This window comes from Apostichopus japonicus, chromosome 4 (genome assembly GCF_037975245.1).
Source record: "Apostichopus japonicus isolate 1M-3 chromosome 4, ASM3797524v1, whole genome shotgun sequence".
NCBI lineage: Eukaryota > Metazoa > Echinodermata > Holothuroidea > Aspidochirotida > Stichopodidae > Apostichopus > Apostichopus japonicus.
In genome coordinates this window covers 314,880-332,024 of record NC_092564.1, presented here as the reverse complement: position 1 = coordinate 332,024, position 17,145 = coordinate 314,880, and the positions used below count along the sequence as shown (strand labels likewise).

The 17,145-nt window shown below is 37.9% G+C and overlaps 1 protein-coding gene across 2 annotated transcripts in view; it reads left to right on the top strand.

The window, feature by feature from the left end:
• Positions 1 to 3,258: 3,258 nt before the first annotated feature.
• LOC139966055 (cilia- and flagella-associated protein 410-like) overlaps positions 3,259 to 17,145 on the top strand; it is a 207,265-nt gene continuing 193,378 nt past the window's right edge. For both annotated transcript variants that reach the window (XM_071968702.1, XM_071968703.1), the window contains exon 1: positions 3,259 to 3,609. In XM_071968702.1, coding sequence (XP_071824803.1) covers positions 3,455 to 3,609 — 155 coding nt within the window. In that variant the 5' untranslated portion in view covers positions 3,259 to 3,454. The remainder of the gene's footprint in view (positions 3,610 to 17,145) is intronic.

Sequence of the window (17,145 nt, the reverse complement as noted above, 5' to 3'; positions counted from 1 at the left end):
AGATTGGTGTCGTCAGTAGAAAGAATCATTGAGGTCTGAATCTGAATGGATTAATTAAGTTGGAACAAAATCATACTAGAGGACATAAGCGCCAACCGAGCGCTACTAGTATAAGTAAGAGTATGAGTTATTAGATAAAAAAGAGTTAGTAAGCTTGTCTTTACAAAGGTCCAGACTAGGTGGATGCACAATGTCTGATGGTAAAGTATTCCCATCTTCGGGGAAGAAGGAATATTTATATAAATTCCTTCTAGCGTAGGGAAATTTGAAGTTAAGATCATGTTTATTTCATGTGTTACAGCGACGTAGCCAGGAATTTGCAAGGGGTAGGGGAGCACATTTTGCGATTGATATGGCGGAGTGGTGTAAGAGGAGTGGGTGACCCCCTCCCCTTTGAGAAATTTTTGAACAATTGAAGGTCCTAAGATGCGATCTGGTGCAATGTTTTGCCAGTTTCATCATGATCATATGATATCATATTATCAGCAGATTTTGTTTCCTGTTTGAATTCTTTTACATGTTCTTTAATTAACATATTATATCAGAAAGACAAACTTAGTGCGCTTATATTTAATTATTCCAGTAGATGATTTTTGTTTATTGTCCAATGTCTGGACTTTAATAAATTTGACGAACTTAACTGATGGACAATATACTTTCATATTTTGTAAGACAGCCAGACGTGCAGTGGCGGCGGTGATGTGAGACTTACTACGAAAGATCCAATCGATTTCTTTACGTTTACGTTCAGTAGCGGATTTGAAGTTCGAGGCACTTAAAATACGTTTTAGGTTTCTGAGAGAATTACTATGAAGATTGAAATGTTCGCAGTGGTGTAGCCAGGATTTTTCAGTGGGGGATGCTGGGGGGGCTTGACCATTTCCTGGGAGGGCGTCTTGTTACTAACTAAGCGCAGCGCCACCATGAGTTGGCGCGCAGCGCCACCATGAGTTGGCGCAGCAGCGCAGCGAAAAATGTTTAGCTAAAAAGGCCTCCTAGATCGTTGGAAATGACACTTCCCAGGCCTTGGAAGCTACTCTAAAGTTTTCTCAACATCCTTTTTTTTTGATATCCCATATCTTGATATGGTCATCAAATAGTTTAGTGAATTAGACAAATAAAAACTGTCTGGCAAGTACTTTAAAATATCATGACATATCTTTTGTGAGTTTGACACCAGCATTGACATTTTTCGACAAATCGTGGAAAATAAGGAAAGATGGATTTGGCTTTCAGCCAAGTAACATACTGAAATGACCGAACTATTTGTCAAACTGACATGAAGGATTGCGTCTGAAATATTATTAGGGTGATAGACTGATCGGCCGGTAGTTCTCAGCGATAGTAATGTCTCCTTTCTTGAAAATTTGTTTTTTTAGCGGTTTTAAGAGCATCGGGGAACGTCCCAGCAGTGAAAACCCGATTGAAAATGTAACAGAGTATCGAGGCAATCGCGCGAGCAACGATGTGAGAAACCTATATGATGTCAGAATTTTTTACCTTTTAACATCTTCTTTTGCATTCCAGTACCTGGAAACCACCTTTCTGTAAGGGTATAGTATAGCTCACTAGCTTGTTTGATCAGTTAATGCGCACTGGTTACAAGATCCTGATTGGCTGTTTGTATTAGTATTTATTTGTATGTTAGGGATTAGGGTTAGTGTTAACCAATTAGGGAAATCCTTGTAAACCAATGCGCATCGACCCTGTTTTTTTCTGTGGAGACACTACATAACATAATAGTATTGCTGTGTTGTTAAACCCAACTCACCGACCTTCCTCTCTATACTTTTCGCACATGTAATTTTTTTACGACACCCAAAATCCCACTGGGAGGGCGACTGGGGGGGGGGGGGGCGACACGTCTTCATGGGGCTGTCGCCCCCATGACCCCCCCCCCCGTGGCTACTCCACTGAATGTTCGGAAACTGGGAATCCTGCAAAATTATCACGAATATATTTGTTGGGATTATTAAAACATATGCGGAACCGGGAGCCTGTTTCACCTACATAATTGCCCTCTTTGCAAAGTACACAGTAGAAAATGTAAATAACATTAATTAGAATCACAAGAGAGGGAAGGGGGTCTTAGACTGTAGTCAACATTGGGAATTTTGACCACGGTGCCTGCATGGGGTAATATGGGACATATTTGGCATCGCCGAAGTTTACCGCAACGGAAATTGCCTGCGGAGGTGGAAACTGAGTGAGGGAGTCTGGAGGAAGTGAGTAGATATCTAAGGTTGGGGGTTGACGAAATGCTAGCATGGGGGTACCTTAAACGATTCTCCTACAGACTGATCGTCTTGGAATACAGCAAATTCCTGTTTGATGGAGCGAATAAAGGATTTGATGAGGGGGTTGTAACTGGTAACAAAACGGAATGCGGGTGTTGGGACTTTTAGACTTTAATAAGTCCTCACGGCTCAACTTGTCGGCCTTGGAAATACCCTGTCTTATTAAATGAAGGGGGTATCCGACGTTCAAGAAATAACCAGTTAAAATGGATACCTGGTGTTGAAAATCACGTGGTTTGGAGAAAATGCGTTTCAGTTTAAGGCATACTTAGACTAAGGCATACTTACACATACTTACACCCACATGGAATTTCGACCTTCCTTAACGGTTTGGAACCTCTGGACATACAATCAGCGTCCATAGCCTAGTGGTTAGGGTATCCGCGTACAAAGCGGGAGGCCCGGGTTCCAATCCCGGTGGAGGCTGTGGACGCTGATTGTATGTCCAGAGGTTCGAACTTCGAAACCGGTAAAGAAGGTCGTAATGCCACTGTAGGCGTTTGTCACCTGTATCGAACAATACTAGTTCTGCTTTTGGTGACATATTTTGCCTTACTCTAGAGATCGAACATGATGCTAACCAACTCGAAATCATTTGTGATTCCTAAAGCCGGATCTCGAAAGAGATACTTTGAACAGATTTTGTTAAATGAAATGGAGATAAAAGACAAAATCAAATGAATATAAATATATAATTGAAATCGTAGTGAGTTGGAAAACCTAGAACAGTGAAACCCGGGCCTCCCGCTTTGCATACGGACACCCTAACCACTAGGCTGTGGACGCTGATTTTATGTCCAGAGGTTCCAAACCGTTAAGGAAGGTCGGAATTACGTATGGGCGTAAGTGTGTAAGTATGTGTACTCTCTGTTTTCTTGAAGCACGCCCCCAAACTTTATGTTACAAGTCGACACAGTGCAGTGATGCCGTTATATCGTCTCGTAACGTAACGTTACTTCGTTTTAAACTGTTCCCTGTTTACATTGTGATTGCACGACGTAAAGTTACGTTAGTGTCTGAGCAAACTAGTACTTGAGAGTTGAGACCAGACTTTCAAAGTTAGCAACTTCTGCGGAGGCAGAGTAGTAGTGCGACCGGTTATCACGATTTATTAGCAAAAAATCTTTCTCGAGTTTATCATTAATAAGTTGAACTCAATGAAAGAAGCAACACAGTTAATCAATTCCATGCCGGCTGAAATGGAGGTCGAAAGAGAATCCCTGCGTGGGAAATCAGTGAAACTTACAGAAGGAATGGTGCTCGCAAAGGCACGATCCTCGGACTTAGAAAACGTTAAGAAGTTAAACTGTTGGTATGTACGCTTCTATATGTACACAAATGTTAGTAACTAGCCTAAGAAGTAATATGATATTAAACATACTGTTGTTACTGGGGCTACAGGCACTTTGGCATTGAGTCCGAGTTACCAAGTAATAAGTAGGCGTATAGGCCTAGCATACCACCAACAGTAATTATACTAGCCTATCTGAAGGCGAATGCAGTAGCCAAGTCACTGTGGTTTAGGCTATAGTGAATCAAGTTGAATCTGCTCAATGTTAGGCATTGGATGCCTGCAAGAAAGCATAAATAAGGCCTAACAGTTAGGGCCTAGGCTGCTTAGCCTAAGTTACAGGAGGCTGGAGGGTACAAACTAAATAAACATCCACAAAAAACTGCTAAGTAGGAATTATTTTGTTGTTTGGACGGATATTGAACGTGGTTTCTGATTTTTGTCTGACGTGAAAGTTTTAAGCCTGATGCTAGCAAAACTGATTTGAAGTTGAAGTGCCTTAGGCCTAGGGACCTAGGAAATAGCCTAGGCCTACATGCCAGTTTGTTGTTTTTGTGACATTGAACATATTTTTAATTTAACTAGGCCTAGTCCCTTCACTGCCAGTTAGCAGTATAAAGGTTCCAGTTCATATTAAAAATCAGACATTAAATGTGTTGTATTTTTGTTTTCCTCTGGATGAAGTTCGATCAAACTTTCAGGATATGTACTTATATACTAGTATACTTCTAGCCCTAGCTTAGATGTTCAGTTTGTTTGATGGTAGGATAAGTATATTTCATCAGGAATTTGACTGCAAAGATATTGATTATTCACGTTGCTGTGCTCATTTGTTACCTATCCTGCTACTGAAGGCCTACTAGCTTAGTAGTAGTTTACTACCTAGGCCTAGGAGGCCTAGGCCTATATTGATTTTGACTGAGTAGACCAAGTGTAAGCTAGACCTCAAACTTTCAGTCTATCTCAGTGTTTGCGCCAGCAAAGTTGGGGAAGTCTGGGGGTGGGGGTGGGGGAGGGGGAGGTCTATGGGGTTATCCCCAAATGGGGTTCCAAGGGGATATCCCTTGGTCCGGGTGAAGTGGGCCCGAAGTCCTCTTTAGAAAATTTCAGCAGCTTAGCACTATGAAACGTTGATAACTCTATAAAACAAATATCTAATCTCCATTTAGGAATTTGGCAGTCATTTAGCTGTTGTAGGCCTATATTAGTATAGTCAGTAAATTGTGAAGTTTGGAGCACAGCGAAGTTCGGACACCCATAAGAAATGCACGATTTCACCCTGATAACCTACAGCAAAAGCCAATTTCACGAAAAACTACAAAGCTACAGTTATTTTCTCTCCAAAATAACCTGTGTGCTAGCAAGTACTTACATATTTGTCTCTAAAAGGAAGTTATAGTTTTGGGGTGATTAAATCTTAGGTGTCCGAACTTCGAAGTGTCCATGCTAGTACAGGTAGTAATAATAATAATAAATGAGACTTATATAGCGCCAAATCAGTAGACAAAAGGGGAGAGGGGTGGAGGTCTGTGGGGTTATCCCCAAATGGGGTTCCAAGGGGATATCCCTTGGTCCGGGTGAAGTGGGCCCAAGGCCTCTTTAAAAAAATTCAGCAACTTAGTAGGGCTGTGAGTTTTCGTTTAAAGACCTAAACGTTTAAACGGCCGATTTTTCGTTCGTTTAAACGTTTAAACGTTCGCGAAAATCGCGAGAAAACGCCGAGCATAAAGGCGTGGGGTCCAGGGGACCGCCCTAGGGCCCTGGTGGGGCGAAGACCCCGGAAAAGGAAAAGGAAGTTTTTGCGTGTCTGGCGATAAAAAAATTCGCAGTTGAGGATGCAAAATACTGACAACTTTTTTAATTTAAATTGTCACGAAGCTGATGAAAATTTTAAATGACAAGTTAGAGTAGCTGTATTATGTTATAAAATGAAAAGAGATTTAATCTGTTTTACAATCTTTAAAAAGTTTAACTTACAGAACCTCCGATATTATGAAACAAAAAACGTTCGGCAAAGCCCCGTTTCTAGAATGCCTAACAATGAATAGCGCGCACTTAACGTACATCAGTTTACAACTGCAGTACGGTTTAACCTAACTTAAATACTACGGTAGGATACTGCATATGTGCTCAGAATTTTCCCAGGTACAAACTGCGTGCTCATCCCCTGTTGCTTGTTAACATTTTTGGCACGTTTCCAAGAAACGTTTCGTGGAGTATTCCCCATGATACACGAGGCACAGTTAATACACGCAGCACAAGATATCAAGCTATGGTCATTTTTATGAAAGTAAACCTTGTAATAAAATATGTTTTAGGCCACACGGCATGATTAACTAATGCTTAACATTATTTCCATGTTCTTGTAGAAAACGTCAAGTTCGCAAAATACAATTGGTTGTGTTTTTGTAGTTACGTGAGATCCGTAACAGACGAGTTGGTTAGGCTATTTGCTATACACTTAACTATGGACGGACATTATTTTTTCCGTATTTTTGGAAATTCTAGAAAATACTTTCCTTTTCCCCCGCTTAACACCAGATGTGGTCTTACGGTTTATTCATAAATGGGTGTACTAGAGCCTTGTATACATGACATTGGTTGCATTTAGCACGATTTGCCAGTTTCGCGTGAATTTTTCGAAAGTGTTTTGCTGGATCTTTCATAAAATTTGAAAGGTGTACCAACTTACTTTTCGTACACAATTGGTAATTTCTCTACTGATTTTCAGAGTTTTTTTACGATCTCCAATCGATACATTTCCTTTGATCATGTATTTGAACAACTATTACCAAGTCGAGTATTCAACCCAGTATTGTCTGGTCGGAGAGTTCAACGTGATGGACAGGGATTGTAATCATTTCGATCGAACATGCATTGACTGGATTATCTGTGCCGCCGCTGTCGGCTCGATATAAAGTACACTTGTGCCGCGAATCAGGAAGTTTTCACAAAAGAATACAGCGTTCAAGTTTAAGCCATTCATATCGCCGGATACATGGGGGGGGGACAAAAGTAGGATTACGTTCGTAAGTTGTGTTGTTATTTCGCGTAGTAGACAAAATAAACACGGGAATGGATACACGATTTTTGCCAATAATTTAATTTTCAGTTGATATCATAGTTTCGTTTAAACGTTCATAAGGTTTTATTAAACGTTTAAACGATGTTTCGTTCGTTTACACGTTTAAACGTGCAAACGGCACAGCAGTACAACTTAGCACTATGAAACGTACATAACTCTATATAACAATATATGAGAAAAAACTGCCACCAACCTCTGTTTAGGAATTTGGCAGTCATTTTGCTGTTGTAGGCCTATATTAGTAGTAATAATAATAATAATAAATGAGACTTATATAGCGCCAAATCAGTAGACAAAAGTCACTGCTCAAGGCGCTTTACAAAGAAAGCAGATTAATTAGTATAGGTTTATCGTTTGATGTTCTTTTGTGTGTAGTAGTGTTCGATCGATTATATGATAATCGGTTATACCGATTAACTATAATTAGTTCCTGTGACAATTGGCGTAACAATGTTTACCTAATCACAAAATACTGTACTACTGAGGACTGTCGCCAAACATGTTTAGGGATTTTAAGGAGTATTTGGCGCCGATTTCATCATTTTATGCCATTTGCAAAATCTTGGGCACAGTTATGAAGCTCAACCGTTCTCTAGCCAGACTAGCCTATGTACATAGAACTCACAATGAACAAAGCCTAATGTTATTGTTTTCACTTTCCAGTTTTCAAACAAATGTGTAACTTTGGCCTTGTTGTCACAAATTTTGACAAGTGCAGGTGAAACAATGCCATCATTGTATTGTTGCTGTGACTATAAGTAATATTTATTATATGTTATGAATTTCGACAATGTCAGGCCTCAAGACAAATACAGTCCCCAACTCGCCATTGGTGAGTAGAAGTTTAGCTTTGGCGAATAGAAAATGCACTATGCTCGACATTTTGGCGAGTGACTTGTGGTCTAGTCAAACCCCAATATTAGCAAAGGCAATCGTTACAAACATTTCACAGAATGATAAAAGCAGTTCCTTGGTGAACTGGAAGCAACTAAGCAAGTTTTCGTTGTAAACTGATTTTTGTCAATGACCAATCTCAAATTAACTGTGTAAAATAGTTCACTATCTGCACATGCATTATGTACGAGAATATTTCATGTGCAGGGATTGTTCACAAACTTCATGGAGCATTTATAAGCATACAGCGAAAACATCATAATTTAAAATCTAATATAACAATTTATTTCAGGGAACTGTTGGAGCTTATGAAGTACACAATGTGTTTTAAAGGCATTCCTATGTATTGTTTATGTATTAATTTCTCAACCAATTAAAAAAGTTTATTGAACATCCATGTCATGACAGCTTGGTAATGCGCAGGCACCCCTAAACAGTAGAGTATCGTTCTAGTGGCCCAAGTAGACTACTAACAATAAACATGTGGAAATGCCCATCTGAAGTTAAAATATGAACATTAAATTACTACAATAAACAAACCTTGAACAAGGTGACCACTTTATTCCATTTTTGCGATATTAAAACTCATAAGTTATTGACACAAGACCCCTTTGGAGTTGATATGCAGAAAATCAAATCCACAATTCACGATTATATGTCATTTTGGTAAAACATTTCCGCAGACAAAGTATGAAACTGCAGAGTTAGTTAGGCTGCACTGTGCCATACACTAACGACGGGTGTATAATATAAGGTTCGTTTACACAAAATCATGAAGACATTTTTTTTTGTGTCTGAATACCAATATACTTTATGGGCAAACCCATAAATGATTTCTTGAGGCATTTTCTACATGCCATCTGTCATAATTGAAAAATATAAAACAGTTTAATGGATTTTGAGACATGTTTGCTGTTATAGAGCTCTGCCATGTGTTTTTGCAAAGGATTTTCAGATTTTCACTCAACACCAGCTGTGAGTGAAAAATATGCTTTGTCAACCATAGATTAAAATTGTGTAAAAAGATCGTATTGATTTTGTCAATGTAATGGAGTAATAGTGAAATTTTTCGCGCACCTTTCTGCAGCTACAAGACAAGATAAATAATTGATAAAATGTGCAAAGCAGCGCTAATCAAGTAGCCTCTCAAAATTGCAATGAGTTACTGTATACTCCTAGCTACTACATATTAGATGCCTAGTACTAGAGGAGCCCTAATTATAGTTCTGATGTCCTTTGGATTGTTTAAAACACTATATAGTAAGCCTAACTGCTTATTAATGATTCTACAACATGTTTTACTTTGTTTATCACTTACTTTTGGTTGAAAAAGTTTAAATTTCATACTGCACAGAAATTTTCCAATGTGCAATTACATAGCACCATGTATCTGCCTAATGTTAGTTTACAGAAAGTATTGATGTTGTAGATCTGTACTATGGAGACTTGAGCAGCAATCATAGTGGTGAGTGAAGTTTGCGTTTTGCGAGAAGATATTTAGTCACGGTCGCCAAATGACAAGTATTTTTAAAAGATATGTCGAGGCCTGGACAATATCAATCTTATGGGGAGCTTACATCTCTGATACTGAAAATGATTTTTTATCTCCCAATATGTTTGATTTTTCTGCATAATGTGCATTTATACTGCCATGATTTCTTTGCTGACACTTGTACCACATGGTTCAGTTATAATTTTCTGTACAACATACATGTTAATCCTTTATATTGCCAATGCAGCAATTGTAGCTTGGATTTTTTTATTCAACATTTTTCTGCCAACATTTTCTGTTAAGACACATGAAGTTTAAACATTCATTGCATGTGCATAACATTTTAACAGATGCTTTAGTAAGAGAGTCAAACTGTATAGTAGTGTACATTGTATTCTGTCCAGGCCTACGTATATGGTAACTACTTTAGTTTACAATGATAGTTTCCACTTTTTACGTTTTATCATTTGATTTTGTGTGCACCTATCATGCTATGTAAGCTTCCATCAGGGATCATTATAAGTTTATAACTAAGTATTGTTTGTTTGAATAGAATTTTAAAGTGCAGGCTTTAATGGCAAACTGCAGCCCGGACACAAGTTTTCTAAGCACACACAAACATTTTTTATTCCTTGCTGAAAGCAAAAGGAATCACTGGGGTCATGATGCCATGTGTATACATGCATGTGTGTGTGTGTGTGTGTGTGTATGTGACCCCATGGCTTGTAAATACGATAACTCAATATTCTAACAGTGGATGGACGTCCAGTTTCGAATGTTGGTGCATGTTGAGTTATTGGCTGCTATTGTGTATGGCTGAGATCAAGGGCTAGATCACCAGATGTCAAACTGTGAAAACCTTGTAAACACAATAATTCAATATTAAGAAAGGTGGATGGACTTCAAACTTTGAAAACCTTGTAAACACAATAATTCAATATTAAGAAAGGTGGATGGATTTCAAACTTTGTATGTTGATGCACCATATTGCGTTCTCGGTTGTTGTTGTTTTCGGCGGAATCAGAGGTCATACTAGGTCACCAGAGGCCAAACTGCAAAAACCTTGTAAACATGATACTCAATATTACATATATTACATATAACATAGTGAGTTCTCAGCTGATATTGTTTATGGATGGGATCAAACTTCATACTAGGCCACCAGAGGTCCAACTGAAAACCTCGTCAACAACTCAACATGATACCTCAATATTACAAAGTTTGATGGACTTCAAACTTGGAATGTACATGTAACATAATACGTTCTCGACTGCTATTGTTTTTGGGTGGTATCAAAGCTATACTACAGTAGGTCCAAAGAGCCTAGAGGTCAAACTGTAGAAACATTGTAAACATGAAATCTCAAGAAGAGAAGCTGTGATGAATCTCATGCTTGGCATGTTGTATGTCCCATATTGAGTAGAAGAATCCTATTGAAATTGGTGGAGGTCAAAGGTCATTTGCGGTCAATATTTGAGTCAAAGTTTGAAAATCTTGTAAACATAATAACTCAAGAAGTACCTCATTTTTTAACTTTATACTTAGTATGTAGATCCAAATTGGTGAGTGCAAGAACCCAACTGAAATTGTTAGATGCCAAATTTCAGATGAGGTCAACAGATGTCAAAGCCAGTAAATCTTTCAAACATGATAACTCCACAATTAAAGCTACAATTAACCTGTGAATTCTCCAATGCTATGAAAAGCTTATCATGGGTATACTGTATGATGTTAACTGCCAAAACTGGATAGTATATCGAAGAGCATTAGTACAATCTTGCAATGAGGGACTTGCAATACCTTTACCTTCCCAGATTATCTAACCGATTATCTGTCGAACATTATTAAATGGTGATGTCTGATGTGTAATTATGGACCAACCAAGGGTTGTGTTAATGAACAGATAGAAATCAGTAGTATTTCTACTTTCTCAAATCTGCCTGGTTTCCCTTTCAAGTCCTCTTTGAAATTCAATGGAGGTATCGGCCTTTGTCTTGATTTATAGGAAGGTCTGAAGCCTTTGAAAAAGAAAACATATGCAATCTCTACACAAATGCCAGCTAATAAATCATATCTGGTCGGTAGCAGGTATTCTAGCAATGCAATTAAACCCAGTGACTTGCAAAGAACCATTAGGCACAGGAGGCTGTCTGTTGGGGACTCATTAGCCATGACCCTTTTGCAATAATTAGACATGCTGTACCATTTCAACAGACACAGGACGAGTACTGAAATGTTGCAAACATTGTATACTCAAGCAAAAATTTCTTAAAGTTCCATTCCATTAAAGACTTTCATTGTTCTGGTGATGTCACAAAACATGAATTCCCAAACTCTGTATCTAGAAGAACTAAATGTGACCAAGAAATGAATTTGGAAATGAAAACTTGTGCAAAAAAGGTTTGGTCATCCACAGTTTTGCCATAGTCTTTGCTCTGAGAAAGTGATGGACACGTTTGAGATATTCCAATCCTTAGATGTACAGATTTGCCACTTTGTGTTCAAGAGGATAATTTCTGCACTCTAGGATTTTCTGCACATTGGTAGAATGGTTACTATGATTACCAACTTCGAAAGGTAGCGATCTTGTAATTTATAGGATCATTGGGTGCTGTTTGGCTGTAACTCTCAAATTTTACCACCAAACTGGAATGTTTTAGACACCATGTGCTAAAATTATGATGAAACACTGTCTCTTGTGATGAAATAGATACAAAATAAAATGTAGATTGGTCCCTAAATGCAATTTTCCTTACCTTGTCTTAAGTTGACACCAAGTCCAAGATATGTAAATTACCAGCAGACTAATTACCAACATTCAAACATTTCTTCAAAACATGAGATTACAAATGGTTTCAATGTTCTTTGTCTTGCTGATTCCAAGTTTTGCAGTAAATTAAATTTGTGAAAGAAGGATGTAGAGTTTGCTGTGTGATATTATAACTGGGCTAATAATACTACAATGTTATCAAAATTCTAACCATTGTACTATAATTGCTGTAAAACATTGAGGATATTTTGTTGGCTTCACACCAGGCAGCATGCATCAAAACTCTGTTAATCATGATAGGATACCAAATAGTGATAAAGATGACCATACTTTGATGTTTCTGAGGCTCAAATTTGTTAAATATTAATGTCTCTTACACAGCTCATGCAGTTTTCTGAAATACTCTACTGTACGTACAGTAGCTACTGTACGTACAGTAGCTACTGAGCTACTGGAGCGAGTATTATTGAGTGCTATTAGTTTTGTCTGTGGCTCAGTCACATTGATGGCATGTGTTGTGTGCAGGTTTTGCCAAAGGCTATTTGTATGTTACAGTGACTGTCATGATAAAATTAAAATGACCTTCAGGAAGACTTGTTTTTTTGGTATTTAGTACAAAAGAGTAACAACAAATCCCAAAGAAGTGAACAGTGCTGGTATACTGGTTCAATTGCATGGAATGCGAAAAGGGCAAACTTAATTTGTTGTCTAAACTTAATTTGTTGTTGTCTAAACTAAAGTTTTTGCTGCTGTTTTACCATGCTGTTGCTCAAACTCATGGTGATGTCTAAACTTCAGTTGTCTAAACTTCCGTCGTTGTCTAAACTTACGTCGTTGTCATCGGCACTGTTCAACAATCGCTCAACCATGTAATGTAAAACATAGGCATTTTGAAATAAGTTTGCCCTTTTCACATTCCATACAATTGTGTTGTCCTTGTTTAAATGTCTTCTGTGTAAACTGTGATCAACAGGGTTCCAACACCTTCAGAACATTCTCATTAATTATGCATGTTCCCACCAGTAATATAGTATTGTTATTTGGACCATATACCCACCTGCACAGTTTACATTGGCACTTTAGTTGTAGGTTATGCAGTGTTAATAGTGGAGCCATTAGGATGCCTGCAATCAATACTAAGCAGATCACCCTGTAGATAGGGCTTGGCCTCTCTTAAGTAAGGATATTAAGTATTCATGATTCAGTCAATATTCTCTACTGATTCCTTTTCAAATCACCCCAAATATTTTCCTTCTGGCCTTTGTCCTGTCCTCAATCAGTTGGTGATTGCCTTCAATAGGACTGGTATCTCCAGGAAGGCAGTCTCAAAGAACCCACAGGAGAAGGGACAAAAACACACTAGTCTTGTTTGATAAAGAAGATTATCTGTTCAGCAGGCCTGATCAGCAGGTTCTATCAGAATAATTTATCTTAAGAGATTTTTCTTCTTGTTCATGTGTAATTGAAAGACCTGCTAATCCCCAGGCACCTTTTACTAAGTATTCTGTATTGGTTTGTTCCAATAGTACATTATTCTATCTAGCCTTGAAATACTGTTCCAACATTTTCTTGTTACAATTGAGTTTATGTGAACTTGATTTTACCAAAAGAGGAAATAGCAGAAACAAAAGGAAAGAGAAAGAGGTCCGAGCGAAACACAATTTTTGAAAAGAATCTAAGAGAAATGAAAAGATGCAGAGAATAGTATGAACACATTAATGGTGATATTTTACCTTTAAAACTTCCCATCATGGAATGGTTTCTTTCATGGTGTTTGAAATATGATACATGCAACATCACTTGAGCAACCACATTAGTGATGGTTCTACTTTCAAATTTTTATTGCAAAATATCACAGTCATTAGACAAATATGACATGAGCCTTAAGGTAATAATAATGAATACAAAGCATGCCAAATATAAGCAGATTATGTACCTACCTCAATAATTAGTCATAACTGATGTTTTCAAGCGGCAGCTGGTCAATAAGATGCTTCACACTAAAACCTGTCAGAATGTTCTCTCCGCAGATGTATATACAGTACCAGTCCAGATTTATAGGATAAAATAAGCCAAGGTTGAATCAAAACTACTGTATGAAATGTTTTGCAAAGGGGAACGAGGGCGGTATGGAAGAACTTAACATTTAAAGGTCAAGAGACATATAGAGTTGACTTTCAATAATGTAAAACTTAACAAATTGGATAGATAAATCCAACTCTGCATCCATTTTCCATCACCAAAGGGGTAGAAATTGGTAACAAGTACTATTATGTAATAGTTTTTGTGACGTCACTGCGGGAAGCGCAGAGGAGTGCAAACATGTAACTGTTCTGCTTAGTGTTTTGAGAAATCTCAAACTAGCAAAAATAATACCTTCTTCAACAGTCTGTTACAAGAAAGTTAAGATTGGGATTTAGGTGAAAAAACACAGATTGGTAAATAAGACATCAAACAAAACATTGAATGACCTCTTTTTTCAAAATTCCATCCATTTACCTCCTATCAAGCAGCAAAACTCAAAACGCAAAAATCAGCTAAATTGCCTCGGTTAGGAAAAGTAGAAAACATATGACGTAATTTGTTGACCAAGTCGAAACTGTATGATATCGTGGCAGGGAACTGCTTACTGCTACCACAAACAGTTGGTACGCACTCATAAGCATGCACAGCATAGGTAGCTCATACATAGTGCGAAATGGCAGCTGGTTGCATTGACTGTAAATGATAAAAAAAAAGGACATTCCAGAGATGAGTATTGAGGGGTTTAGATCCTGTCTGTGTAAGATCAGAATTAAGGTAGTTACAGAGTTATTTCATAAGAACCAGAATATATATATGACAGTTATGAATATGAAAACTAATTCTTAAAATCATATTTTTCTACAGCTATTGTAACCGAACTAACACTAGCGAGAGCAAATGTTATTATGTCAATTACTGAGTGCCTCAGTGTTTTTTTCAGAAAGCTTTTTATCAGGCAGGTGAAAATAGTTAAGGACAACTAACAAATTAAGTTGGGTAGCTACTGTAGATGCATGTGGGATTGTCCTAGTATGATTTTGCAATACTTTATTTTAATTTAAACTTCAACCTGCTGAGAAAGGTTCACTTTGTGTTTTAAATAAAGTAAAGTGTCCTTCAATCACATAACTTCATGGTTGAAAGTATTTTGGAGGTCAAATACTGATTTTCCAAGCTTCAGCCACAGCTAAAATTGAGATACTACTAGGCAAGGTTTTCACCACTGATGCATAAAATTGTTCTCTGCACAGCAAAGGCAATGCTCAGCCATTGAGGTGATTGTCAGCATCCCAAAGGAGTTGCTTAATTGTCAGTTTCTTGGTCTCTGAATTACCAAATTTGTTGATTCAGAAGATGTTGAATGCGCCCACCTTTTTTCTACTGGAGGAAACAGACCATTGACAGGTCTAGACATAGTGCAGTTTTATCTAGGATGCTGGGAATGGGTTTGTGGAGATCATAATTTTGCCTTTGGGGTTTCTAAAAGGAAAATCTAGGTACAATATAGGTATTTCATTATTGTTTATTTCATTTGAAAGTTGTAGCAAATGGTACTGCGCTTGGCTTGCTAAGAAACATATAACAGACCTACGTTTGCATAGCATTACATGGTAGCATATCGCCTTGTGCAACACTTGCAATGAACCCCTGTTCATGCATTATCCTGCGATGAAAGCAGGGTATACCATTGATTGTTAACAATCTTGTTAGTACAATTAGGTAAAGGAAACTGTCCATGTGTTGGTAGACCATCTAATTGACTGTATTCCACATACAAAGACTGTTCTTTCTGGATATTGAAACATTTTGGCATAAAAATTGTATGTTGTTAAATCCTTAGCAGTGACTATATTGTTTGATGCTTACAAGTGGGTATTTTAACATGTAAGGGTCTTGGGATTTGGAAACTTCTGACAAACTTAAAGATGAACGATAGTGATTTTTCACCATCGACGAAAAAATACGATTTTATTCAAGAGTATTCTAGTTGGTTTCCATTTTACACATGTGAAAATTCAAGTCAATCCGATGTTGGGAAAGGCATAAAAAAAATTCCTAAACTTGTTGATTTTTTAAACAAAAATGGGGCTTTTCGCGAAAAGCGATATGATGATCACGTGATCTACAGTGACATGTGACGTCATTATGATGATAACAACGTGAGCTTGGCGTAGTGTACTTCAGCAGTGTGCACTTAGTGTGTAAGTTTAGTTGCAACCTACTCTATATTGGACTCGACAAACAACGTAAACCACTAGCAAAATCCAAGAAATTGCATTGTAGGGGGATGCAACAGAACGAATGTGGACTCTACAATAAGTTTTTTCAATTTTCCAAGCGGAAAAAGTAGTGAGAGATATCGGAAACTCTGGATACGATTTGTGAGGAGAACCAGGAAAGACTTCATCGCACCAAGAGTTTCTCATGGCAAGAATGTGAAAGTTTATTCTGCCCACTTCACAGAAGATGATTCTCGGGCCCAATTGAAATTTGCGTGTGGCAAGGTCACTAAAGTAATAAAAGTTTGAAAGATTGATGCTTTTATGCCGCATTATTTATATATATCCCGATAAATGCAACAGTAAGTGTTGGAACTGGAAGACATGTCAGACGTGAGCAACCTAATGACTATGTGAGGAGAGAATCCACGTGCAAATTTCAATTGGGGCATGGACGTCGCTTAGGCAGAGTTTTATGGGCAGAGATGTGTTCATACCCTCCAAACATGTAATACGAATAGGAAATGTGTGTATGCTTGAGCGAAACAAAACATCGTGTAAGTATTACTTACGGTAGCGCACACTGTCACTTATGTTTGCACAGTGTGAAAGTACCGTTTGCGGACCTACGTGAAGTTGGGCTAGAAAACGATTCCTCCTGAAGCCCAAACCACGAGGCATGCATGAATAAACGCATCGCATGTAGTGAGAAAATTGTTCGAGCTAGACTAACAACTCAATTGAGTTCAAATGCGGTTGTATTTCAAGCTCAGTGAAACCTTTCTGTTGGATTTAATGACGCACGGAACAAGGAACGTTTATGTTTTACAGTAGGCCTAGTGCATACAAGCGAATCTGCTTTGTTTAGAACTTTGGATTTTCTTTCGGATGTTATACTAATCTACGTTTGAGACTATCATCACTATTGTTATTGTGCCAGTTTGACTGGTAAGTGAGCACATTCATACATCACTCTGAATATAAAACCCGCCAAAAACGTGATCTTGAGATTTACGTTACTTTGGGTCAGCTTGCGAGTTACCTCTTCAGATATTGGGAAATCGTTGCGAAA